The 26,568-nt window shown below is 45.4% G+C and overlaps 1 protein-coding gene across 2 annotated transcripts in view; it reads right to left on the bottom strand.

Annotated features, from left to right (window-relative positions):
• Positions 1–16,343: 16,343 nt before the first annotated feature.
• Positions 16,344–26,568, bottom strand: part of LOC107312875 (gamma-aminobutyric acid receptor subunit gamma-4) — a 40,131-nt gene continuing 29,906 nt past the window's right edge. For both annotated transcript variants that reach the window (XM_085544665.1, XM_015860693.3), the window contains exons 5-9: positions 26,411–26,493; positions 24,994–25,131; positions 23,368–23,520; positions 21,525–21,727; positions 16,344–20,434 (exon numbers count right to left, since the gene is read on the bottom strand). In XM_085544665.1, the coding sequence (XP_085400791.1) occupies positions 20,135–20,434; positions 21,525–21,727; positions 23,368–23,520; positions 24,994–25,131; positions 26,411–26,493 (877 nt within the window). In that variant the 3' untranslated portion in view covers positions 16,344–20,134. The remainder of the gene's footprint in view (positions 20,435–21,524; positions 21,728–23,367; positions 23,521–24,993; positions 25,132–26,410; positions 26,494–26,568) is intronic.

Here is a 26,568-nt window from a genome sequence, read left to right as displayed (position 1 = left end):
AACTGCATGGCAAGAAGAGGAAGTGGGAATGCAAGGAAAGCTCTCAGTGTGGCCCTGCCCATTGCAGAAGTGCAGATACCTATGGGGCAGAGGGTAGCAGCAAGACGAAATGGGGCTGGGGAAGGCAGAGAGAGGAGATCTTGTCCACTGCCTGATGTCTGTGCAAAATCAATGTGCCGTGACCCTTTCAACCCTGCAGGATCATCCTATTCCTGCATCAACCAAAGCAGTTTTGTAGGGTAGAACTCTGTTTCCCTGGAGCCAAAGGGAGGTGTCAGGTGGAAGGTTTCCTTGAGTTTACTGATGCTGCAAGAGGGGAGTACAAGCCTGTTGCTGATCTGGGATCTGTGACACTCTTAGCGAGAGAACTTAGCTCCTCTGTCCCTAAAAGGCTTTTGATGAGCCCTGTGACAGTCAATCTTCAATGCAAGCAAGAGGCCTCTCTGAGTAAGCACAAAATCCTCTTGTAGGAAGGCTGTCACTTGGTGTTGTGCTTATGGTCCATCATTTGATACTGTCTTAGCTGCATACATCTGAAAGGCTCCTGCAGTGCTTGTACCAGGCCCATAACCCCTGGTCAGTTGCAGATCCCCCCCTGGAGCAGTATTGTCTTCCAGAGCCTCTGCCACAGGGGCTGGCTGACAAGTAAAGGCAGAACCTTGCCCTGACAGAGGGGACTTTCCCCCTTCCACTGCCTAGAAGGCTTGGCAGCATCAACAGGGCATGCTTTGATGGTGCTACTGAAGGTGCCTTCCTCATTCTGCTGTGATAACGGCTTTTGTACTGTGGTTGGCAATCACTGAGATGAAGGTATGCTGGGGGATTTTAAGCTGTAGTTCCTCCAGTTCTGTTCTTCCTCTTGCTGATATTCTTGTTTCAGGAAGCCTTCCATCCTGCCATGAGTATGATGGAATGGGGTAGATTTTTGTCCCAAGCCCAACGTTAGCTCAAGACTGAGATTCCCAATGCTAAGCCAGTGCAGGGTTACCCTCAGTGTCTTCAAGTGCAGGAATGATAGAAGGGATGGGCTGCACAATGGACAACCACTTACAGATGTAAGATAGCGGAGGTGCAGATTCTTTTGGTGTTGTGGCTTCCAGCTCAGTTAGGATGCATTCCTGGGGTATAGAGAACTCTGGTTCACTGCAATCCCAGTGGCCACTCGTAGAAAAGAATCAAAATCTACCTGAGTGTGCTGTCCTCTACCAGGCAGATAAGGGCTGATGCAGGATGTCATTGCTGCTTTAGCACTATTGAATCTACAGTGTGTTTTTTATCCAACCTTACAGGAACTGGTTTCAGAATAACAAACCTGAACCCATTTAAATGGATAGACTTTGAGTCCTTCAGAACTTAGAACGTCTGCTCTGCTGGAACATAAAAGTTGTAAGTAAGGGATGACCATGTTGTGTTTGTGGATTAAACTAGATGTTTAACAGCTGCCAGGATACCAAAGGTCTGTGAGCTGAGCAGTGTTACTGCTACATATGGATCAGCATCGAACAGGGAAGAGCCCTGGCTGTTTTCAGAGGTGCGGAGAGTTGACCATGCCAGCTGAATACATGATCCACTGCATCCCCTCTTCTAGTGTGGAGAAAAATAGCTGAATGAATGGAGAGTGATCTGCAGTTTAGGGACTTGCTTTCTGTCTTGTGTGTATTTTTGGCATGTTTTGTTTTGTTTTTTATTGGTGAGCTCTGAAGGGATTTGGATGGTTGACTCTCCCCAGCCTGCTGGCCTTGGCAAGAAGTCTTTAGCTTCTCAGCACTGACTAAGATAACTGTGCAAGCTCAAGTGTCTCAGCCAGCTTGGACGCAGAGCTGATTTATTGCTCAATAGAGCCATTGAGGAGCGGGAAATTGGATGTGATTTGTACTCAGGGCCAGCTCTGGCTTGCAGGGATGAATTCTGTTCAGAAGATTCACCTGTGACTCCTGCCTTCCATGCCCTTCACTTCCAGAGCAAAGATAATATCAAAGCTTTCACAGTGACTTCCCCTTCCCATGGTGGGCACAGCTGTGTGGGGTTCCCACTGCTGCCCCGGCATCTCTTGCCTACACAGGATTAGCCAGCCCAGGTATAATCTGTTCATCCCTATTGAACTGCTGAGAGATCCTGCAAAGACTGCTTTTAGGCAAAAAAAAACCTCTTTGCTAATTCACAACACTAGGATAAAAATGATAAAAAAAAAAAAAGAAAAAAGAAACTAGGGAGAATAATTGGCCGATTCCTGGCATCCTCGATGGCTGCTCTTAAGCAATTATGGGGACTCAGCAACACCCGTATCACAGCACGTTCTCAGAGATTAACCGTCTGCTCAGCTGGCAATTAAAGCTGGTTAAATGGGAAGCTGCCACTTAGTTTCGACTTTGTAGCGGCTGTTTTCACTTCTCCAAGTCAGGCTCCAGGCTCTGAAGGGAGGGAGGGGTGTGAATACGTGTGGGGGAGATTAAGTGTGAGCAGCCTTTCCTGTGTTGGGAGAGAAAGGCTTGTGGATGTGATGGCTGGTAGGGAATCGAAGCAGTGCTCTGGCTTCTTTATTAACCTCTCTGCCCCTTTTGCATTAGCCTGGGAAGAATGGACTGCTCCCTACTCTCATGTTGCCTCTTGCCCTAACTACCCCTTCATCTCTGTCTGCCCTGGGAAATGACTTAGCTTGCTCATGCCATCTGTGGAATTACCAGTGCTACATGTTTATGAGCAGACCTCATCACATACAAATGGCTGAACTGAGTTATGGGTTCATCTCTGCACAGGCCACAGATTTCCTCACAGGGTTTGGGAGGATCCATACAGCAGGATGCATCCTGCTCAGATGCAGGTCACTGACATGATGCTGTGGTACCAAGGAGTCTTGCTGTGTTCCTGCCTCTGGTGCTGTAGGATGGCAAGTCCTCATCTCCGGGGCTTTGTGAGGATTAGGGCTTGCACTGAGGTAGAACCAAGCTCTTGCCTACCTCCTTTTGGGAGGCTGAAGGTCTCAGGTAGTGATACCATAGGGGAAAGAATGGAATAAGGAGGCCACAAGTTGCTTGCTGGTAGGCAAAGAATTGGTACAGAGTAGGCATACAGCACCTTTCTGTACTGCAGAGAAGGTCCCCTCCTCATGGTGAACACCGTGCAGCCACCTGCTTTCTTTGGCTACATGTCTTGATGATGTGAAGAGCTTCAAAGGCTGCCAGCCCTGGCCAGGCCCTGGCCACTGGTCCCACTCGGCAGCAAGGAGCCCCTCCTGTGGGCTCAGCAGGAGCCTCACGCTGTGGAATTAGCTTCAGCTTTTTTCTTGCCGATTTATCTTTTGAGCTTTCTAGGCCAGCTGTCCTCCTTTATTATCCTCTCAGTACCTATTTATCTCATCTGCCCCCTCTTCTCCCTGCCTTCCTCCCTCTGATTGCCTGGCCGTAGCTCAGCTCTTGCCCGCCAGCAAAAACAAGCCTCAGCAGCAGAGCGTGACAGACCCCGCTGGAGACACATTGGGCCCAACAGCCAGGGCCGAGTCAGCAAAGCAAGGCCTCACTCATGCTCCTCAGCACCCAGCCAGTGTGTGAGAAGAAGCAGATCCCTGTGGTGCTGGCTCTACTGGACATCATCAGGCTGCAGATCGTCCTCCTGGAAGTCTTTGGTTATGGCCCATATGGACCTCCTAAGACTTAGCCTTGGTGTTGAGTGGGATGAGCTTGGAGTCTGTGGCTACACTCAGATGAAATAGTCTTGGATGTCAAACCCGGAGGGGTTTATAATCTGGCTAATAAAAAAAGCATTAAAAAAATCACCAACATGCACAGCTGCCATCAAATCTGTGCAGCTGTGCCCCTTGCTTCCACATCTGCCATTATGAACTTTGGCCATTATACACAGCCATGAGCTACAGGGGCCCTTAAGTCAAAGGAGTCACATGGAAGAAGATGCCCCAGAATGTGCTGTGGAATAGGAATATTCATTCTTTCCTTCATGCCAGCTCTAAACCACAGCAGAACTCTTGTCTGCAATCAAAGAGACCGATCAGAAATAGTCCTATGCTCCTAGTGAGACTGGAGAGGAAACGAAGCCTTCATTGCTCACAGCTGTAGGATACATCTGCCGATGGCTGGTCCTTTCCAAAGACATCTAGTGCCTGTGTCAGATCTGTGCCTTTGGGAAGCTTTGGGTTTGTGTATGCATTACCTGAAAGAAGAGAAACCTCAGCACTGTGGGATCCCAGGGGAAGGCCAGAGGGCTGACTCAAGTGAGACCTTGTACTACAGCTGACTTACAAGCTCCAACCCTCTGGGTTGAGGCTGTGTGAACACATAAACATGACTGTGCCTCTGGACGTGCAGTACATCGTCAACACCTCTGGCAGGGAAAATGAGAATAAAACAGATCAAATTGAACTTTCCTGGTCACATTCCCTCCTTCATCCCTTTCTGGCACTGGCACAAGGTCACTTGCACATGATGAACTGAGTTATTTAAGTGATATATTTTTAAGACATAAACAAAAACATACATTAAGACATAAACTTACACAGAGAGGGAGGGCAGATTCTCTTTTAGCAAGGGATTGCAGAGGCTGTGGGTATGTGAATGTCTTGATGCCTCTGGACCATAGATTCATAGGATTGTTTTAGTTGGAAGGGACCTTTAAAGGTTGCCTAGTCCAGCCCCCTGCAATGAACACCTACAACTTGATCAGGTGCTCAGTGAACCATCCAGCCTGATCTTGAATGTCTCCAGGGATGGACCATCCACCACCTCTCTGAGAAATCAGTTCCTATGCTTCACTACCCTTATTCTAGAAAACTTTTTCCTTACATCAAGTCTAAATCTCCCCTCTTTTAGTTTGAAACCATTTCCCCTTGCCCTATCACAGCAGATCCTGCCGAAGACTGTCTCTTATAGCCTGCTTTTACATATGTTGGTTTGGGGGCTGCACAGAATGTTAGTTTCTAGCAGAATTAGAGAGAACATGGAAAGGAGAACCCTGAGTTTGGATTAAAGATGTCTGAAAGTCTCTTGCATTAGCATACTCTTTTCTCTCAGAGAGATTAGGAGTGCAGCATCTCTCACCATGCTGTTAATCTGGTCTCCATGGAGACAAGATGATGTTAGTGGTGACGCACTCTCCTAAATGGCTGCTCAGCAGCTCTGTTAGAGGGGGGAGCCTTGCTTTAGTTTTTCACTCAGATCTGATTAGTTTGTGCCCTATCAGTCCAGAATAGCTGCTGCCAGGGGGATTTTTTTCTGCCTGTTCTTTGCTGGTGGCACCTGCACCAGACTCCTGTGCTGCAGGTATTTTCCTGTCAAGTTCAGTTCACAGAATCAGGTCTTCACACCTTGTTCTGACAGCCCATAAAAAACTGCAGTCATTCACACAATCCCAGTGTTACCAGTGATCCTGAAAGGTACAAGCTGTGGCTCTCCAGAGCTGTAAGTCTCCCACCCTCCTACGCTCCCCAAGGTGACAGAGGTAACTCCTTATCCTGAGACCATATTCAGGTCTACTGGGTCTGCTGCAGTGACAGTTCTTGAGTGAGTATTGCAATGCAGCCTATGGACAAAACACTGAGCCAGAAGTCAGGGCACTTTCCTTGTCTGAGTGCAAATCCAGCCTTGCAATGCCCAGTCAACAGCAGTCACTCAACTTTTTTCAATCTACTTGTTCTGGGGATGGGAAATTCCTGTTGCAGATTCACCCCAAATGCTGACCAGCCTGACCTCTAAATGCAAGGTGGAGATGCTTATGTGGTCATCTAGGTTGAAAGTGAAATGGTGACTGGCTTGTAAATGTTCCCTGCATCTTTCTAAATCCCTTTTCATCCTGAGCCACGCATGGAAGGAGCGTGGGAGAGTGTGAGTAGGCAGAGAGAGAGGGATGGGAGGGCTGTGTGAATTTGGGTATGCACATCAGCAATCAAACATTGTGCAAAACTGCTGTGAAAGCAAGCAAAAAAGATAAATTTCATGTCACAGCCTTCAGATGATGAGCTACTGCCGCTAATGTTTTATGTGCTCGTGGAGTTAAAGTGGGGTTTGGTTACTGAGATGAGCAAGGGTTCACCTCTCATCTCTCTGTCCTAACCCTTTCCTGTTTCTTCTCTCTACTGCTGCACAGTTGTGTTTCCCTAGAACAACTCCATGTTTGTTTGCTTGTTTTTTTCCTATAAAACTTGCTACTTTTTCAGCTCTTCACAAAGTTCACAGGAAACATGTCTGTCCCAAATAGCCACCTCAGATTTGTTCAAAAGGCATTTACGTACCAGTGACAGCGGCACTGGCCAGACAACCCCAAAAAGATGACTAGAAAGGCCAGACCAGGTTTGGCTATGATGGAAGATGAGGTTATACATACCTTCCCTGAATGCCCCAGCCCCTGTTATCAAGCCCTTCAGCAGAATCCTGTAGCCTTTTGTGTCTTTTATGGAGCCATTCTGCTCTGTGAAGCAGGGAGCAGCTCCCATGCGGACTATACCTCAGCAGTCTTAATTCCCCCCTTTATAAATAAGATGTTTTCCCTTGACTGCCATATCCCAGTGACATCTACATGTCAAGCTGTGATCTCTATGGCCTGTGAATCATCACTGATAATGGCGATCCTGCTGGCTGACTCCGACTTCTGCCATCTGTGTAGCACCAGGAATACACACCATACCTAGCTCTTCTCTCACTGGGATCTAGGTACAATTCTGGGGCTGTGGCAGGAGTCTGGATAGATTTTGCCTTTCTCTTTTAATATGTACAGGGCAAGCAGACAGTAGCAACATGTTTTGGTGCATCAGCATCTGGACCTCCATTCCTGGGATTTTTTCCTGCTTGTTACAGAGCTCATGCAAGTCCTCTGCTCTACTGTCCTCTTTTCCACTGCAACTGCATCACCCTTCTTCAGAATGAAAATAACATTAAAAACTCTGGAGCTTAGCTGTAGTAATAGGCACCAGCTAAATCTTGTGGGTGAGAGACTGGAGCCTGTGTGTTTGCTGGGAACAAAAGATGACACTGGAAGGACTAGCTGGTTGGTGAGGTATCTTGAACCCTCTGCCAGTCTCTGCTACATCTGTCTGGCGTAGCTCACAGTGTGTCATTTAGTTGCTCTGTATCTCCCCTACAGCCAGGATAACAACACCTTGTGGGGGTGAGAGTAGATGTTCATTGGCATTTGTCATCTGTTCGGCTGCAAGCACCCTGGGGAGGCCTATAAATAAGTGAGGGGCTGTGATTCAGCAGTCACTGGAGGAGCAGCAGCTGCCACCATGTCCATTTCATGATCTCAAAGGCCTAACATTTCTTTTTTACTCTATCTTTTGCATTAAATTTGCAAAAGCCCCCCAGTGGAGCAGGGGGAGGTGATCTTCTATGCCTCCAGGGATTATGGTGTGGAAGTAACCACTGCAGGAATGACACAGCCTGTGAAACTGATAGCAGGCTCCACCACAGCATCCTCATTCCTTATTGATGCACACCTGTTTTCACGTTTCTTTCTTTTGTTTGCTTGGGTGAATTTTCTGTTATCAATGGGAAGAGAACACACTAAAAGAAGCTGCTGAGGTCAGAAATGGGGAGAAGCAGCCAGGTACCTGGATGGGTTTTGGAGATTGCAGCACTTTTCCATCTAGAATTAAAGTGATGGGTCTAACATGAGACAGCAATCTGAACAAAATCACAACTGTGTACACCTCGAGGCTCTGAGCAGCATAACGGCAGCTTGGATTTAGGTTCTGATTGCTGTGTTCAGCTTTGCTTATGTAATTCACCCAATGCTTTGGAACGTTACTGGCAGTTATGCTTTTGTAAGCCTGTGTGGGCCTTTGTCTGCTGGGACGTGCTGAAGTAAAGGGCCTTTTCTGTGCTTAAATTTGGGAGAAAAATGTCTGTGTATGACTTTCCAACAGCTACAGAGCTCTGCTCTCAATGGGCTGTTCTCTGCTGAAATAATCCTAGTGAAGGCCTTGGCTTTGTCTCCACTTGGGAGGATATATGTCCTTTCATTGTCCCAGCAAGTAAACACCTCCAAAATCTGATAATGTTTGCTGAGCAGAGTGGGCCACTTCTCCACTGATGAAGGTGGGAAGAAACCTCATAGGACAGCAGGAAAGGGAATCAGCTGGCCCAGAGGGAAGTGGCTAGTAACCCTGAGAGCAGGCATGAGATCTGCAATGCCCTATCTGATCCTGGTGATCCTCTGCACTGACCTGAAGACATCAGCACCAAGCTCTGCCACTGACTTTAAAAGACCCTGGCCATCAGTACAACGATGAGTTTACACCCTGGTGAATGAAGATGTGTTCTGTCCTCTAGTTGAGGATGTGGGGAAGCAGCCGCAGAGACATCACACAGAACTCTTGCTGAAGCACAGCCAGTGTGGAGGGAAAAGCTGTCATCCAGGTCATTCTGTGGCTTTCACCCTTTCTAATGAACCCTTGTTCCTGGTGACCACTCAGCCCTTCTGCTTTCAATTCAGCAAATTACAAAAGAGCTAAAAAGCAAAGAGGAGGAGAAAAAGACAGAATGATATATTTTTGTGCACACTCTCCCTCTCCCTCTTCATTCCTTTGAGCCATTTTTAACCTAAGCTAATTCAGCTGGAAATATTAATAACCCTATAAGGACGCCACTTCCTTGTAATGAAGTGTAAAGGTCACTTCTGCTCAAATCACACAACTCTTTCATTTTGTTCTCTGCGAGGAACAGCTCCTCTCTTTAATTATTCAGTTTGCTTTTATATTGCAGTTGCTGCTCTCTTGTCTCTAATCTCTGACACTTTCCCATTACGCAAGTCCCCGGGAGGCTGGGCCGGGAGACCTGCTGGGTCACACTTAACACCCGGCTGCTGTGAGCAGCACTGGGGACCTGCTCTAGGGGGAGGAAGGAGCAACTGGAAGTGGAGAAAGAGGGATGATTCTTGGTTTTCAGAGTTGTTTATTTGATGCCATGGGTCAACTGGTGTTTCTTCAAGGTTTGGGCATTGTAAAATATGTTAATTACTGGTGGAGTTAAATCCTTACTTGTGAGGGGAAACTTGATGTGATGAGAAGCTGGGCTGGAAGGAAGTTGGGGTCCACAGGATTCACCCTCTGGATGGGAGGTTTGGGTTTGGGAAGTGACCTCTGACCGCTGACCTCCAGCTGAGGAATATAATTCCTTGATAGCATTGTGCTACAAATGTGAGGACTCCTAGGGCAGGCTGAGGGAGTCAATAGATAAGTGATGGATTTGGTGAATTCCAATCTCTTGAAATGATTTTAGGTTCACAGGTAGACAGGTGCCCAGCAGAAGGCTGGGGAATATGGCCAGCAGGCTCAGGCCACAGTCTCCCATTGCTCCCAGGCAAGCTTTGGTTTAGTAGTCTCTTGGGGCTTTTCTTTCCCCTGTGCTGGCACCCAGTGAGTCTTCCCAGGAAAGCCTCAGCAGCCAAACCAAGTAGAATCATAGAATGGTTTGGGTTGGAAGGGACCTCAAAGATCATCAAGTTCCAGTCTCCTGCAAGGGTTGCCAACCACTAAATGAAGCACTAGATCAGGCTGCCCAGGGCCCCATCCTGCTTGGCCTCGAGCACCTCCAGGGATGGGGCATCCATCCCTGTGTACACATTCCCTGCTTCCCTCCCATGTAGGCAGGTCTCATCACCCTCCAACCCAGGATCCTGTTAATGTATCTAGAGTGTTGGGTGGGTTCTGTCTGGGGTGATCCTTTCTCCTCACTGCTGGGCCACCAGCCTTTCCTTTCCCATGGGTGTGGGAGTGAGCCTAAGAACACAGGCAGAGAAGGAAGAGACTGCGTTGGAATTTGTGAGGCAGTCAGAGATCCTCAGGGGCTGGAAGGGCCTATTTCAATGTCTGATATTATTCTTTTGTACTAATTATTACTGTAGAATCCTAAATAATTAATAACCATAAATAATTGCATGAACTCAAGAGAGGAAGAACCAATTTTTGTGATGGCTGTAACCCTTCTCTCCATCCAGAACTCCTCTATAGTGTTTTGTCTCCCTGAATGGAATGTTTAAATCATTTGAGCAATGTGGGGTTTCCTCCATTTCCCTGTGGGATTCTTCATTCTCTGGTCTAATTATAACACGATAGTAGCTATTAATGCTCACAAACAAACACAGGTCCGCGGTAGCTGCGACATGAGTTAAGGTTTATATAAGCATGTGAAGAATTGAGATCTGAAAAGCTTTCTTCTGTGTGCTGCATTAATCATTTAAAAGGAGCCCGACTGATGGTTTTTGTGTGTGTGTGTGCGTGTGGCTGTTTTCTTTTCCCTTCTTCCCCATGGAGTCCAGCTGTTGCGCTCAGCACCAGCCAAGTCATTGCCACAGCTAAAAGGATTTCTCTAGTCTCGTGTTCACATTAATCTGGTGAGAGCTGGCTAGTGTGCCAAGTCATGGACAGTGTTGGTAGTAAAGGGGCATACTGGGACCTCTGATGAGAACCTGTATAGGTTGGGCTTATTGATGTTAAGAAGTACTTCATGGCCAAAGAAGTTTGATACTGAAATAACAGAACTGCCATGGTTGTCTCTGAAGTATAGCTGACAGCTGAGGCAGCAATGCTCTGGGTATTTCATGTCCTAACTCTGTTTGTTTGAAAGCATCTCTGCTGAAATTGATACGGCAAGTACTCCTATGTTAACCGTATGCTGTGGTGCCTTCTGGCCCCAGCCAGAGGCACTGCAATTAAGGAAACAAATGCTGTCTTTTTCTCTTGGTCTTGCTTAATACTCCAGATGTCTGGTGCAGTAGTTTCTTGCTCTTTGGTGGATGGTCCTTGCTGCACAGTGACAATCTGCACCTCTGTGGAAATGCTAAGCTCTGGCACGCAGGGGTTTGTGTAGCTGTCTGTAACCTGAGGGAACAGATGGCAAGCCCTGACAAATGCATTCTATCCCCCCCTCCCCTGCTCCTTTCCGCTGCAAACTGAGGCCTTAAAAAGGATTGATGGGGCTAACAACAACCTCATCTAGGATATCTCTTTGGGGGATTAATGACTAGTCGCTGGGGGAAGGTTTAATGGTCCAAAGAGATCAGCAGACTCAAGCCAGTTTATTAATCAGCTGAGGCTAAGGCAGTTATAGCTTAGCGGCTCAACTTGCGAAGGGGCACAGGGGCAGCTCTGAGCCATTTCCACACAGAAACAAACCAACTAAGCAAACAGATCCCTGGAGTCTAGTGCAAAAGCTCACTTATGGCAAGGCTGGCTACCCAGCCAGCTTTGCCTCTTGCTGTGGCCACTAGTAGTGGCCAGTAAGACAGCATCCCCAAGCAGTGGCCTGGGCAGTTGGGAACTGCTATTGGGAGAGGAAATTTATTCCTAACATCTTGTTCAGAGATCAGGTTTCTGCCCTGGAGCATGAACACTGAGGTTCTTATTATTTTTATCACAGCAAGTCAAAGTACAGAAGTTATTCTTATTCATACAAACGTCTAATCCTACTCTGATTCCTCCTGAGCTGTTGCATTTGCTTTGATTACTTTTCCCAGTTATAGCTAAAATAAATTTTGCAATATAATAATCTGCCTTTACAGTGCAGCAGTTGCTGGGATGAAGAAAAGAAGGCATTGAGCAGGTCCTGCTAAGAACTGTGTCCTAGCTCTGGCCGTGCCAGAGAAGTTAGGTGTTCTTAGTATGGAGGAAGGGGTAAGTACAATGTACCCCTAACACGGGGTATTAATGCCTGAATCCAATGTTTGTTCTCCTGTTTGGAGCTTTTGTGAGCATTTCAGGTGCCTTTGGTCAGGTTTCCTGAAAACAGTGTAGGAATTAAGAGACCTGATCTGGGATAGTGTGGACCTGTGGTCCTGCTCCCAGGTCCCAGAGGTCCTGGAGGGATTGTCAGATGCCGCCATGAAGAGGGATGGGGTAAGAGTTGCTGCCCTCTTCTCAACAGGAGTCTGGGAGGTATCACAGCATGCTGATATGTGCAGCCTGGGGTCAGAAGGCTCTTTACTTTCTTCAAAGTGTGGTCCGCATGCTTTATCCTCATAGTTTGTTTTAGGCAGCCTACAAAGAGTTTGATCTTCTAAAGAGCACTCTGGCTTTGCCCTAGAATCTGATCACAGTGAGACACTGCCTCTCTTCTGACACATTTTTAGATGGGCAAACTTTTACATTATTTTTGGATTTTGAGGTTTTTTTTGCACTGCTTGCTTCACCCAAAGTCATGAACTACACGTGAGAGCAAATGCTTTATCTGCTTTTACCAGATGCCTTCTTGGGTAAAACGACCGCTAAACACATACTTTGCTATTCCTGTAAATTCAGGTGTCAGCCATGTGCATTTCTGCCCCCTTGAGACCCTTGCTGAGCCACTCTTGTTTCCCTCATTGTAAGGCTCCTGGAGAGCCTGGCACTGTGGCTGGCCTGCAATAGTGAAACCCAGCATGCTCTATACAGTCCAGTGCAATTATCATGTACACCACAGGTCTCTCCTGTGATCTAAATACTTGGCATTTTGTAGAGTCACTATGACAAGCTCTTCCCTGGAGATGAGCCCAGAGAATCAGCAGGTGAAAGCTGTTTCTGCAAGAGATAGTTGGTGGCAAAAAGTGTGTGTTTGTGTTGTGGAGTACCCCTGGAATAAACAGGGAGAGCAACCTCTTGTGTTGGGATGGCTTCAGAGCATCCTCAGGGGAAGTATGTTAATCCCACTCTTAGACCAAAGTCTGAAGTTCCTTGGGAGATGGCAAACTCAATGTGGAAACTGTGTTAGAAGTATGATGAACTGTATTACAGCCTGCCAAGTTTTTTCCTATTTTAAACACACAGACCGATGCTGAATTTAAATTCAAGTCCTAAGTACTGTAAGAAAGTTGGCTGTGTATAGTCCACATAGAATGGTGACTCTGTGACCTCTGAAACCAGTGACATGTATTAATGACTTATCTGAAGTCTCTGCGGCAAACATTTCAGTCTCTTCAGCCAGGGAGATGGGGGTTACTTTGTGAATATCAATACAGATCAAATAAAACTTATCTCAAGGACAAATGTATTTGTTCTGAAAACTTGGCCAAAGAAATTTAGACGTGTTTCTTTAAAATATATCAGCCTAGAGTAAGTTTTTATCTTCCTTTTTGATCAGTAAATGTTGGTGATCAAGCCCAAATTGGAAATATGTGGTAGAATATAGAAAAAAACACTGAAAATGAAAAACACGGTGCAGTTTGCACAGTTGGATCTGAAGATCTGTTCTGTAGACATCAGACTGTTTTTCTTTCTTTTGATTTCATGTATGTGTAGTCATTCTGGCTTGTTTTGCACTGATAACAAGTGCTCTTGTGTTCTCTCTGCTGTATCCACTTATGCATTATTTGTTTGTTTCTTTGTCTACTGGGCAAGATGGCAGTTGTTTTGGGAAAGGGTTATTTATTTTATTTCATGCACTTGGCACAAGTGGGCCATCAGACTCAGAAGAACATATGTAAGGTGGGTAAGAAGAAAGAGACATCACATGCAACCACTCTTTTGTTATTTATTTTAAATTAAAGTCTATCTACCTATATTTTAAAAACCCTCTTTTCTCCTCTGGACTAAAATGATTTATACCTTCAGAATGAATCTGTACCTTCTGGTTCCAGGCTGCATGGAACAACCCTGGGGCTACCAGCAGTGTTAGAAAGGGAGAGGGAAAGAAGATGATGATTCCAGAAGTTTCCCTGTCTGGTTTTCATTTTTGCTTTGCATTCTCTAAATGGTTTTTCCTATAATTTGTTTGAATTATCTTGAAAACAGAATATTGAGAAATCTTGGGAAATGTCTGAGAAATGTCTGCACTGGGCTGTTAGGCTTTTGTATTGCAATGAACAAAGAGGGCACACAAGCACTTTGAGATGGTCCCACAAGAGTTGTTTGCTTTGTTTTGATTTGTGGTTTAGTACCTGCTTGGCCAAATCACTTGCACTTGGGATTACTCATGAATGTAGATAGCTAGCATTGCACATGCTCTTTTTTTGAGGTGTGACAGTTCTAGCTCACTCAATTCTGCAGCTTTTCGTTCTTACATTTTGTCTTGGCTTTCTTCCCTGAGATGTTGATCCCTGTTGGATGCTATTCAGGGCTGGCTGAAGCACTGTGATTGAGTTATTGGTGAAGGACATTTACATAGAGGAACAATAGATCTCTATTATGGCAAAGACAGGTTACAGTCTGAATGCCTGAAATGGTGTCACAATCATTTCTTTGATCGGACCTAATGTGTTTCTTCAGGAAGAGTGATGTATGCAAAGAAACTGGTTCTACACTTCATGCTGGGAAGTTTTGCTTCCAGCTTGTCTCTAGCCAGATAGTGATTTACTTTGGAAGGAATGAAAACACCAAGAAAAGTACAATAATGTGAGAGGTACGTCTCTGTTTCACATTGTGTCTAAGAAGAGGAGGTGTATGAAAAGACTGCCATTGGAGTTTTGTCAGGGTCAGTAACACGTAAGAGACACAAACCAAAAATGCTGCAGACTGATGAAGGGCAGAAAGTTTATGGCAATAGAATAAAAGTCATTTTCCAGCAGCTGTGAAACACAAGTCACTACTTTGTTTTGTTCTGGAGCCTGTGACAGGGCTTGAAAGAGCATGCTGACACCCATAGGCACACTCTCTTGTTCACTGTAGATGCTTTTGTTTGGAGCCCTACAGCCCTGTTATGACATACGTATTAACCAGAAACTTTAGCCAGGGTCACCCATCATCTGCCCACTGCATTTTCACACCACACCTCTTAGACCTGCAAAACACGAGTCCAGCAAAGGATCATCTGATTCCTGGAGAGGTGCTGCAGTGTTATTCATCAGCTAAGAGTGTTCTTTCACAGTTAACCAGATGGTTCTGTCATTTGACACCGAAGTTGTATGCCTTGACATGTGCTGTCCTGTGTCTTGGTTCAGAAGGCAGTCAAGAGACCTCGGTTCTTTTAAATAAAGGGCTCAGCTTGGAGCACTGTGGCGTGATGTTCCTAAAGCTGCTAATCCTAATTAACAGCTTTTCTGAGTCCATTTTATACCGCTCTGAAACAGCCCAAGTGGGCTTTAAAGTGAATGGAAATGACCCCATGGAGAGCCCTCTCTAGAGATGTTGCTATGCCGACCTGCTTACAGCAGCTATTAAAGTTTCAGTTGCTCTCTCCCATCCTGCAGTGCTGCTACTGTCATATGTGCTCAGATGGTACCAGAATTGCGTCTCAGATAGATGGGGCCTGGTCTCAATTATTTGTTTTCCTGGAAGACATGGGGAAAAAGGGGGAAAAAACAACAAGGATGGTAATATCATGTCAGGCAATAATATAAAGAATCCGCAACAACAGCAGCACAGAGCTTGAACAATTTTTGGCCGTGCTCATTCTACTTAAATTCAATCTTCCCAGAGCCCATAAATCTGAGGCATTAGGAGGAAGACATTATGAATATATTCTAGCAATATAAAAAGTAACGACTTAATATAGCTTTTTCTCTCCCCCCCCTTCATTCACAGTCTCATGTTTTTAACATTTTGGCAACTGTCAAATCTTGAAGGGATATAATGTGCTCCTGAGAAAGGAGAAGAGAGATTTTCCCTTTCTAGGATGGTGTGAACTGAGCCTGCGGAGAGTTTCTCCCCTCCTTCTAGATCAGAGCTTAAGCCCAGAGGCGAGTAATGACCACGTGTCTGCCTGCTGTGCTGTTCCAGGCTTGGGCAGAGACATAGCACATTTCAACAGAAAGAGAAGAACACCTTATTTTATCAATAGCTTCCCTTTGTATGAGGAGTCTGGCATGAAGAGGAGAAAGAAACCCACACAAGAAGGGCCTTGAGCCATGGGGCCCTCTGGCCCATCTGCTGGGGCAGCCCTGGGATGTGCTGGCAGCCCAGCCTTGCTCAGAAAGTAGCACAGCCCTTCACTACAATCTGAGTGAAAATAACAACACCTCCTGTTAGCAATGAAAAGGTAGGGGAAAAAAAAAAAAGAAGAAGAATAAAAAAGCACATTAGAAGCACAATGATTTTATAGTTTGAGCACTGGCAGCAGCTCCGCGGCCTAATGGTTTCCATGACGATGAGAAGGCCCTGCTGCAGCCCTGCTCCATGCGTGGGCGAAATGATCCTGGGGATGGCAAAATGCACCCTGATATATTGGGAAAACCCCAGGACCGGTGTGGGGCAGGAAGAAACACAGAAAACATGGCCCTAGAGAAAAATTAAAGGGAGAGAGGGAGTAATATAATAGCATGAGATGTGGCATATATGGGTTGCGTCCTCTTGGAGGCAGGGCCCCTCCTTCAGCCTCTGTTTATGTTGTGGCTGAATACGTGTCTGCAGTGATATGTGTCCCCTTGGCTGGTTCATGAAGCCCAAATGGGATATCTTACATGGTGTAGACAGACGGTGTCATTGGAGACAGAGAGTCCATTCTGTTGTTTATTATCTATAATAAGTAGCATCCCAAAACCTCAATGAATGATCAAATCCTAGTGTACTAGGCTCTGTACAAATACACAATAAGAGAGTCCCTGCCCTGAAGAGCTTACAGTCTAAAAATGGTCCCTTATCTGGTATAGTTTGGAGGGAAAGAAGGAATTGGAGACAGAGAAATGAGAAATCAACGTTTTTTTTTTTGTTGTTGTTGTTTTCTGACTTGTTTCATCTTCTAAACAAAAAACATCATAGATAATGCTGAGATCATCATTTTCAGTCCCCATCATTAGCCAGATGTTCTTGGGCTGTGTACCCTGGAGCGAGCTAGTCAGACTGGTGAAAAGGCAACAGCTGTCCCAGGCTGAAAGATGCTGCAATACGAAAAAGGCACTCCAGCTTGATGGCAGAAACTACAGAATGCAGGGAAAGGCAGGTGGTTGAAGCAGTTTTGGGAAGGGAGCAGTGGGGCTTGACTTCGCATGCCTGCTCAAATAGGGCCACAAATTCAGGCTGCTGAAGGTCTCTGTGCCCCATATTCTTTGCACCTGTTTTTAGGAAATGGAAGCTTTGCAAAGTAATTATATATATATATATATATATGTTTTTTCTTGGCTTTCCTTTTTTGAGAAACTGTTGAAGCTTACCTAAAAACATACTTGAATTTGTTCATGCCTTTATTTATTGAACTACTTGTGATGGGCATAGATTTCCCTATGCCAAAAAGCCCCCTCCCTCCTCCTTACCCAGCCTAAGTAATCAGTTTCCTTGTGCTCCAGCCCACACGGGCTATTTTCCTCCATCAAATCCTCCATCACTGGTTAAATAACCGAGGTGTTGGCTTTGTCTTATTTATTTATTTATATGTGTGTGTGAAATGATACAATCATTCAAGTCTATTTTGCCCAAGTCCCTATCATCCTCTTAGGTCACTTGTATGCTGTGCTTTTCTCCTGAGTTACTTATTCTGTTAAAGGTCTAATTTCATCATGCTGCTGCTCTCAAGGCTGAAACCTTTACTCTGGTGTCCATGATGACCATCTGCATCCTATAAGGCTCCCAAGTGCTCTGAAGCTCCAATGAGTTTGAGATATTTGGACTCTTTTGGGCAAGTATGATAAATTTTCTTGTCCAGTAGTCCTGTCTTGGATGCTCCCCTTCCAGGTGCTGCTGCCTGTGTTCACCATAGTCAGCATTGCCAGCATATCTTTTATGTTACCATTCTGTTAATGATCATACTTGGCATGGGCCCTGGCTTGCCACCAGGGCATCCCGTCCCACACACTAGCAGCTGTCTTCTGACATCTGGAGACATGCTTCACTCAGATGCTGTCACGTGAGCCAATTTTAATCTAGGATGCTCTTTCCTGTTGAGATCACAGGTCCCTATCTAATTCAGCTCCCTGTCTGAGTACAGTTGAGTCATAGGAGCTTTTTCTATTGCTACATCTAATAGTACTTTGCTATCAGGAGAAGAACATCAACCTGCTTGGCTGGGAGCTGGCACTGTCACCCAGCAGCCCTCCTTGTCTGGAAGTTGTTTTGATTCTTTTCTTAGACTTCTCCCTCTCTGTGTGTCTCTCTCTAAAACATTAATTTCCTCTAATTAGAGCCTCCTTAACAATTCTTTTTCCCCTCTCCTCAGTTAATTTCCTCTAATTAGAACCTCCTTAATAATTCTTTTGCTAAATCAATTTCCTTAGTTAGAACCACCCGCCATAATTTCTTTCCATCCTTTCAGAAGCTGTCGGAGTAGCTAAGCAAATTATGCTTCTGGGTAACCTTTATCTCTTACTTGGTATTTTAAAAGAACAGTAACAGGTTAGACAGGCACAATTTCCCCTTCCCAGAGCTATGCTGGTCTGACCCCATTAGGTTATACTTAGCTGAGTGTTGTACTATTGTATACTTAATTAGGCACTCTAGCTGTTCCTCTGGAACCAAGGTAAAGCTGTATTTATGAATGAATTGAATGTGACACTTCATTATTCAGATCAGATTTAACAGTGTCGAAATCCATCTTTAAACCAGATCAAATTGCTCTCTAAGAATATATAAAACCTCCTGCCCATTAGCTGTCCGAAGAGCCAACCATTCCTAACTTTCCTCTGCATTCGTGCCAGCTTTTTTTTTTCTCATGATGAGCCTTTTAAGTAGCAATTTGTCTAATACACGGTGTTCTTAAAAAGATTGGTTTTGTTTGTGATTTACAGAGTAAGCAAATATTAATGGCACACTGCCTTTCACAGTCATGCTGTGGTCCACCTCAGCATCTAGGATAAATGGGGATGCAGCTGATTTACACGGTACAGACAATGGACTTGAATTTGCCTTTCTGCATTATGTAGTTTCTTTCTACTTTAGACTATATTTTGCATTTCTCTAGACCTTTTCTTTAGGGCTGTTGAAGAATCCCACTGCAGTGGACAGGGTCCTGCACAGCAGCCATCTCTGTGCCTGATCTGATGGAGAGCTGACAAGGAGCACTTGCTCCCTTTCTTCATTTTGGGAAGGAAAGGGGTTGGTGACAAGTGGAAGGATTCATTCAGTTTTAATGAAGCCTGTTTTTTAATTCAAATATTAAATTAAGAAAAAAAAAAAAAAAGAGAGAGAGAGAGAAAAAAAAAAGGAAACGTCTGAGCTGCAGGAACTCGCTCCCTCCACTACCAGTAAGTGCAGCACATATAGCTGATAGCATTCCTTTCTCTAATACCCATTTTTCAAGTTAGCATCTACTACCATGCACAGATCTGATGGTTTCAACAAGTGTCCTTGTAAATGAGAGCACTACCTTGCTACCACGTATGATAGAATAGCGCCCCGATCACACGAGAGAAGCCAAAGACGTCTACTGCTCTATGGATTCATGGGACTGCTTCTAGTCTTCAAACCACAAGGACTTTTCTACCTGTTTTGGCTATGCTCAATGTAAGCTGTGTTTACTGCTCAAAGCCTTGGTCATAAATTGATTGCCAACACAAGCCCTGAAAAGCCTGCTCCAGTAAAGCAGGTGAGCCTTCCAAAACTTGTGAGGCACTTTTCACTGCCACCTGAAGATAAATGCCTCTCTGGGTGAGTTTCTTGGATGCCACTTGGTACAACAAGCGAAGTGATGCATTAGGAATGCTCCGCAGATATCCTATAAGGAGCTGGTAGAGGCTTGTGGCTAATCCATCCTTGTCTGTGCCTCTCTCAGTTTTTTTTTGGACAGGTTCAGAACATTCCAATCAAGTACAGCTACTGTGGGAAACCTGTACTATCATCACCTTCTTTTACCATTCTTTCTTTCTGACCTTTCCAAGCCCTCAGCACTCCACAAAGTCTATTCTGGTGTAGGTGGTACAGAAGTTGTAAAATACATTTTATTTTCTTTGCAGACTTAGTAACTACACAGAATACTCCATTTGCAATCACTTCGCATGGAATTTTGGGGAAGGTATGCATGGAGAAATGAAGCATCAAGGTTTTTGTTCTTGACAAAATCCCTAATGTTTTAGATGGGAATAGGAATTGTTTGGGCAATCTTACAAGGAGCCAAATGCTGGTGGTGCTGGAGATGGGGTTCGGGGGAAGGGAAGATTCTCTAAAAAGATAGGTTTGAAGATTAAAAAAAAGAAGAAAAAAAGCTGTCTGGTTCTTCTTAGAAGAGATGAGAGAGTAGGAAGAAGGTTGGAATGTTCAGAGCGACAATCAACTAAACTGAAGAGACACTGTTCTCTCTATGCTTCTTGAAAAGTTCATCTTTTTGGCCTCCAGTCCATTCCAACTGAGGATGAAGAATGGCTAGAGATAGAGATAGGCAATCCAGTAGACAATATTGAAGAGCAGGAAGGCAGTGGGGAAAAAGACACGGGAGTAGGAGTCCAGGCGGGAGATATGAATGCGGACCCTCCCCTCCCGCCACATCCCTGTCTGACAGTCCTCAATGCAGCAGAAGAACCTCTCACATTCCTTTCCTTCCAGGCACGGAGAGCCAGGTTCATCATCTTCATCCTCCTCTATCTCTGGGGGCCAGTGCATGATGTTGTTGATGTTGATGTTGATAGCAGTAAAGGACGGCATCACCTGTGCACCAGCAGGTGGCTGTAATGAGGAAGGGTAAGTGGATTACTGGTAAAGAAAATGCAAGAAAACATGTTTTATACAACAAAAATTATCCAACTGTCAGTTGGTCAGTTCCTAATATAGGTGCAGTTCAGTGGAGGGACATGACTGTTCACCTCCCTTCTCTGCATCTAATTGGCATTCTGAGGAGACTTGGCAGTTACCTGCATGACTGTGAGTTTCCTCCCTGGCATCCTAGGGCACAGATTTAGGCAGCAAAAATCTACTTGCTATGATTCCCCAACTCTGACACGGTCAGCAAGTAGGGTGTTTGCTTTCCAGCTGTACAAGCCCCTTCCCTCATTCCCCTGAGCTCTGCTGTCTCTGAGGGCAGAGCACACAGTCCAGGTACATCTTCTGGTTGCTGTTCATCTGCTGGAGGATAGCGGGGTGAAGCCTGTTTGCAATTCTTAATCTCATGGCACAGAAGAGGAGGCATATCACCAACCTCACGGAGGAGCTCTCTCCACCTGTGCTGGGAAAGGAGAGTGGGAAGGTAGAGATCTGTCTTTTTGTTTTCAGTTGTGTGTCGGCTCAGGGACCTGCTTCATCTGATGTGTCAGATGTATCTGCACTAAGCCTAGGCTGATAGCAAGAGGATTATGGCATCTCTGGGTTTGCTGTCTCCACACTCAGCAGATTTTCTGATGACAGACCACAAAAGACAGTAGGTCTCTGCATCTCTGTGACCTGAGATACTTATGTAATCCTTAAAGATTAAATCAGTAAAGACTGAAGAGCCTGGGTGTGGATTGCTCTATCTTAAAGTGGACATTTATGTTTAGTCATGTAAACTATACTGACAAGCTCTCCAGCAATTAAGTACAGGGTTCCTGGCCCTGACAGAGACCTCCTTGTTTTATGGGAGTTTCGAGGGATTTTTCTGGTTGCGTCTGAATTTCAAGCATTCTGACCCAGCTCACAGATTGGTTTGAGGACTTTATGAGCAAAGTACATGTCAGGCACTAAACAATTTCAGCAGTTTCCAGTACAGGCTCAGGAGAGAGATTCCTGAAGGGCTTGGAGTTCTAACCATATACAGCTCTGCTGGCTGGCTGCTTCAACCTACCAGTCTGGCTTTCCTGCTGCTGTGCTCCAGTGGCTTCTTGTTTCCCACCAGGTAGTTGAGTGTAGCATACTCCATGAGAGCTGCAAAGACGAAGATGAAGCACACAGACACAAAGAGGTCCATGGCTGTGATATAGGAAACACGGGGGAGGTGCTTGCGGGAGATGGTACTCAGCGTGGTCATTGTCAGCACAGTGGTGATACCTAAGAGGAAAAAGAGCTAGTTCAGCTAATGAAGAAAAGCACTTCTGTCTCCAGCATGCTCTCAGTCCCTCAAACACCTCAATTTCCCCTCTTTAGACATCTGGTCCCTTTTTTGCTCTGTTTAGCCAGACGCTGGTCCTGCAGTAACCTCTAACAACGCACCATGGAAAAAGAGCTGTCTGAAACCAGAACATTGCACAGGCCATCAGCATATACTGGTAAAGGAGCACAGAACTTGAACTCCATTTAAGGTTGTGTTTAGAGTGCAATGGCTTGGATGTTAGGAAATAACTGCTAGGCATCTTTGGGCAGGCAGTGGATGAATTGTTCTCCCTTTGAGTATTTGTCCTCGGGATGGAATTGGCCCAATGGCTCATCAACTGGATGGGAGATAGTAATGAATCTCTTGTGGCTCAAATGAGGCTTGGAATGGATTTCTAAGTAGCATTAATGCTCACAAACCTGTTTTCAGAGATCAGGCATTAGGAACCAATATACGATCAGCTCCAAGAGTTGGTATTGCGCTCTCAGCCATTGCTTTTAGGATGTGGAGAAAGCTGCGGCAATTTCACCTGCTTCTCTTTCTCTAGCGCTCATCTAAATCCACCTGTCACACAGGTGCTCAGCCCAGTGGCTCTGGGTGGGAGCATGACATGAGATTTTCATATTTCCCTACCTCATTTGCATTAGCAATTGTGATATGACATTTGAAATGCCAATTGAACTGGTCCAGTTTACATAATTTTCATGGAGGCCGATGGGCTTGAAATGTAGTGGGGATCATATGTAAGAAGAACACATTACTCTTTATGTGCTGAGATCCTTTCCTACAGCAAAGGTTTGCCTCCTGTGGGAGCCTGTCTCTATAGGCAGGGCTGGGAATGATACCTTCAATTAAAGGGAAAGTCAGCTGGGCTGGCTGGAGGGACAGCACTGGGAAGCTGAGCTTTCTGCAAAATGCAGATGCAGCTGAAGTGCATTAAAGATTTGTAAAGCTCTCTTTAGCTCCTATCAGAGCAGGATTCAATCAACATGAGCTTTATCCTGCCTCAAAGAGCCACTGCAGATTGTGGAGTGGATCTAAACAATAGGTAAATTGTTGCCATTCTTTGAGCTCCCACTACAGCGTAATTGACAAAGTCTGTACCTACTGAACTTCCAGCTCCTGACAGTTTGGGATTCTATTTATATGGCCAAGCAACTTTGCTCATTACCCTACAACCTTCATGTGACTGGACCTACTATGAGCCCCTTAGAAGTGATGAGGAGATGTAGAAGGCATGCATGTGGTGCATGTGGACAGAGATCTTCAGTCAGCACTGCAGTGCCTCAGTACATCCCTTTCCTCTCCCTTTTGGAGCATAAGAATACCACACTATCCACTTGAGAAGGCCATGTTCAAAACTGAGATCAAGAAATGAGTCTTTTGCCATCTTAAATTAGTTCAGATGTCCAGGCAAGCACAGATAGGTAGAAATTCAGCTGAGCTTGAGAATGGTGCTATAAACAGAAAGGGGTGGACGTCACTAAGCTTAATAATGCCTAAATGCTTTAGGAACTTTCATATTCCAGCAGTTCCAGTCTGCTAATGTTGCAGCAGTGGTCAACAAGCATCATGTATGAAACAGCCCTTCTCTTACCCAGAGATGTCCTGGCTGGTGTAGAGTCTCTCTTGATCCAGAAGGAAACCCACGACAGAACAACAGTCAGGATGCAGGGAATATAAGTCTGAATGGCAAAATAACCCATACGTCTGCTTAAGTCAAAAGAAACTGTCATCACCATGTACTCCCCTAGAAAAAAAGAAGTGAAAGAGACGCTGGAATCACAACATGTAGCTTACTCAGATGCAGAAAGCTTCAGAATTCGGAGTGTTTCTGTTGTTTTAAGTGCCCATCTGGCTGTTCTTGTGCCTGACATTGTGACTGTTCAGCTCCCTAGCTTCACAGATAGCAATGTGCCTGGTTGAGGTAGGCTTTCTGGCATTGTGCTGGCTTGCTGTTTTAGCAGCTAGTGGGTTCTGTGGCTACCTCCCTGGCAGGCTGGCTCTGTGGCTGTCTGATTTTCTGGCTTCATGACCAGTTTAACAGCTGATTTTGCGTTTGCCTAACTGGCCAGCTGGCTGGCCATGCACACTGAACAGCACTCTGTCAGGGAAAGTTTTAGGGAAGAAACTCAGGAGAGTATTAATCTTCAGCTGATTGCTTCAATGGTTTCTTTTCTAAAGAAAGCTTTTTAGCTATAACAAGGCTACATGGCCTGTCTTGTCAACTAACTACCTGAGCTGCGACAAAAGAGGTGTCCTTCAATCAGTTCTTAGATTCTGGTTCTACCCCTGGAAAAGGTACGTGGTGGTAGACATCCTAATTATTCATTTGGCAACTCAGAGCTGAAGTTCTTCCTCTTTTTCAGAGGCTTATAATGAAGACTGAAAGAAAGCAACCCAATAACTCTGGGGTTAAGATGGAGCCTGCAAGCAATTACCAAGAAAAAGAATTACAAATGGCAAACTGGTGCATTCAAGACACTTTTACTGCATCACTCCTCATCCTGGTTTGTGCTGCTTTTCTATCCAAATTAGAGGCTGTCTGACAGGACTGGCATTAGTAGCTCTCTCTAGGGTGGGAGATCACTGCTTGAACTTGCTGCTTCAGGGGACTGAAAAATATTGACCCATGCACATTTGACTGCATAGTCAGCAATCCAAAGAGGCTTTCCTTGGTTGTCTGTGGAAAGGAAGCGGGATGTGAGGAGCTGAAGGGCCTCCATTTCTTTGTTCCTTCACACATGCAGCATTTCTTCTGGCTCTTAAATCATAGTTCAGGTGTTCAGCCACATACTACTTTACAGAAGGAAAGACCAAGACAGAATTGAGATCTGCAAATTCTGATTTCTCTGTCTGTGTTCTGATGTTAATCACCCAGGAATCTACATAGCATTCACATACTCTGTCAAGAAGGAATCCGAACTCTGTCTCTTCTTCCTCATAACTCTTTGACTAGGGATAGCTTCATTCACATCAGCATTATCACCCTACAGTTCCAAAGTGTCTGTGTTCTGGCCTACACTGCTTTGGCTTCGCTGCACCTTTCAACTTCATTACTACTGCCCCTTTTAGTAAAGGTCCAACTTTCCTTTCTTAATTTTCCTCTAACTGTACTGTTGTGACCTCCCCTTCCACCCACAGAATTGTTTGGTGGCCCCTTTGTGTCTCAGAAGGTCTCTGATGTACTGGTGTTTCTGTGGGCTGTCTCCCTTTGCCTTACCTGCTCCAGTCCTGAGAACTTCCGAGGTGTTCCTCAGCCCTGTGAAGTCAAATTGGTAGAGCCTCCAGGTGCGCTGGTCAGAGACCTCAATGGAATAGCGTCTCCATCGATAGACAATCTCTTCTCGTGGGTAGCCATCTGGGGAAAAGGGAAAGACATCAGCAAGAGAGTACATGGTGTGCCTCCCTCTCACACATCACCTTGGTTTACAGAAGTACTTGCACTGTAGTCTAGGTCCTCTGAAAACATGAAGTTTTCAGGTAGATATTTCTGATGCCCTTGATTAGATCACTTTAGGTGTCCCTGCATTCAGTGGGTGCAGGGACTGCATCTCCTTTTGTTGACCACTTTCAGTCCTGGGGGGGGGGGGGGGGAAAGCAATGCTAGAAATGCAGCCTTTCCGAGTACTGCAGTGGTGAGAGTTAGACGTGAGTTGGTGTAGCAGGACTCCCCCAGTATGAAGCCTTTAAGGGTTTCAGCATCCCTTGGCAGCACGTGGCCTTCACCAGTTCTTATGGTTACTCTTCCTTCCCAGATATCAGTACACCAAGAATACAAAGCTGCCAACGTGGGAAGAAACACGTCCTGGGAGCAGATCTTTGTATGGAGAAGAAGGGTTGTGCCTTCCATTGAGAAGGAGGTCTAGCTCCTGCAGGCTGGAGCATGGCTTCTCCTGGTTTTGGCTTTCTTGGCAAAGAAACAAGCCTACTGTGAAGAAGAGACCTTGACACCTACAATAAAGCTCCTCAGAGGAGGAAAGGAGCAAAGCTTGGCAGCTAAATCACAGCGTGTTTCTAATTATCAAGAACACATGGCATGTACAGTTAATTAGCAAAGAATGAGGGATGGCAAGAGATGAGGCAGTGGTATCTCCTCAGCTTGTTGCTTCCTTCTGAAACAACTCAGAGCCATGTGAGTTGCATCTCCTCTGTGGCAGGGGAAGCGGGAGAGTCCAAAACAGGAGTACAGCAACTAAATCAGGTTCCCAACCAACTCATGAGGACAGGAATCTCTCAGTGCAGGAAGACAAAATTACCAATGGAGATACATGGGTACAGAAAGTACCCAAAGCTGGAGTCTCCCTTACTCTGTCCCCTTGGAGAGTAGGAAGAGAATGAAGTTGCAAGGCAGAATATCTTGTCCAGGAGATCAGAATGACCAGGTCAGTGAAATAAACACCTCCAACTGTCCACCCAGATGAAGAAGAAACTCAGAGGTGCTGTATCTGAATACCTCTGCTAGACCAAGATTGGGAGGATGCTCTAGGGAATGAGCAGTAATGGCCTTCGAAGAGTAACACAGAAATTGGGTGAAAATGCAGATAAAATGGAAGAGGGTCTCCTTTATAAAATAGTTTTACTGTGCTGAAGTTTCTCCAGATGCCTTCTAAAACTATTTTTAAAATATGGATACTCACAACTAGAAAAAACCAAAGGGCAGGAGTGAGTGTCCATGGGGAAATTCTGCAGCTGGAGCAGACATTCCGCCTCGATCGTCAGCCTGAGAGAGAAAGGGAGAGAGGGCAAGGCTGATGTTTTTGTTCTAGTGAAGGTAGTTTGATTTCAACACCATAAT

The sequence above is a fragment of the Coturnix japonica genome, chromosome 4 (genome assembly GCF_054131305.1).
Source record: "Coturnix japonica strain WE chromosome 4, WE-NBRP24, whole genome shotgun sequence".
NCBI lineage: Eukaryota > Metazoa > Chordata > Aves > Galliformes > Phasianidae > Coturnix > Coturnix japonica.
Note: the sequence above shows the minus strand (reverse complement) of the source record. Positions and strands in the feature narration are given on the sequence as shown.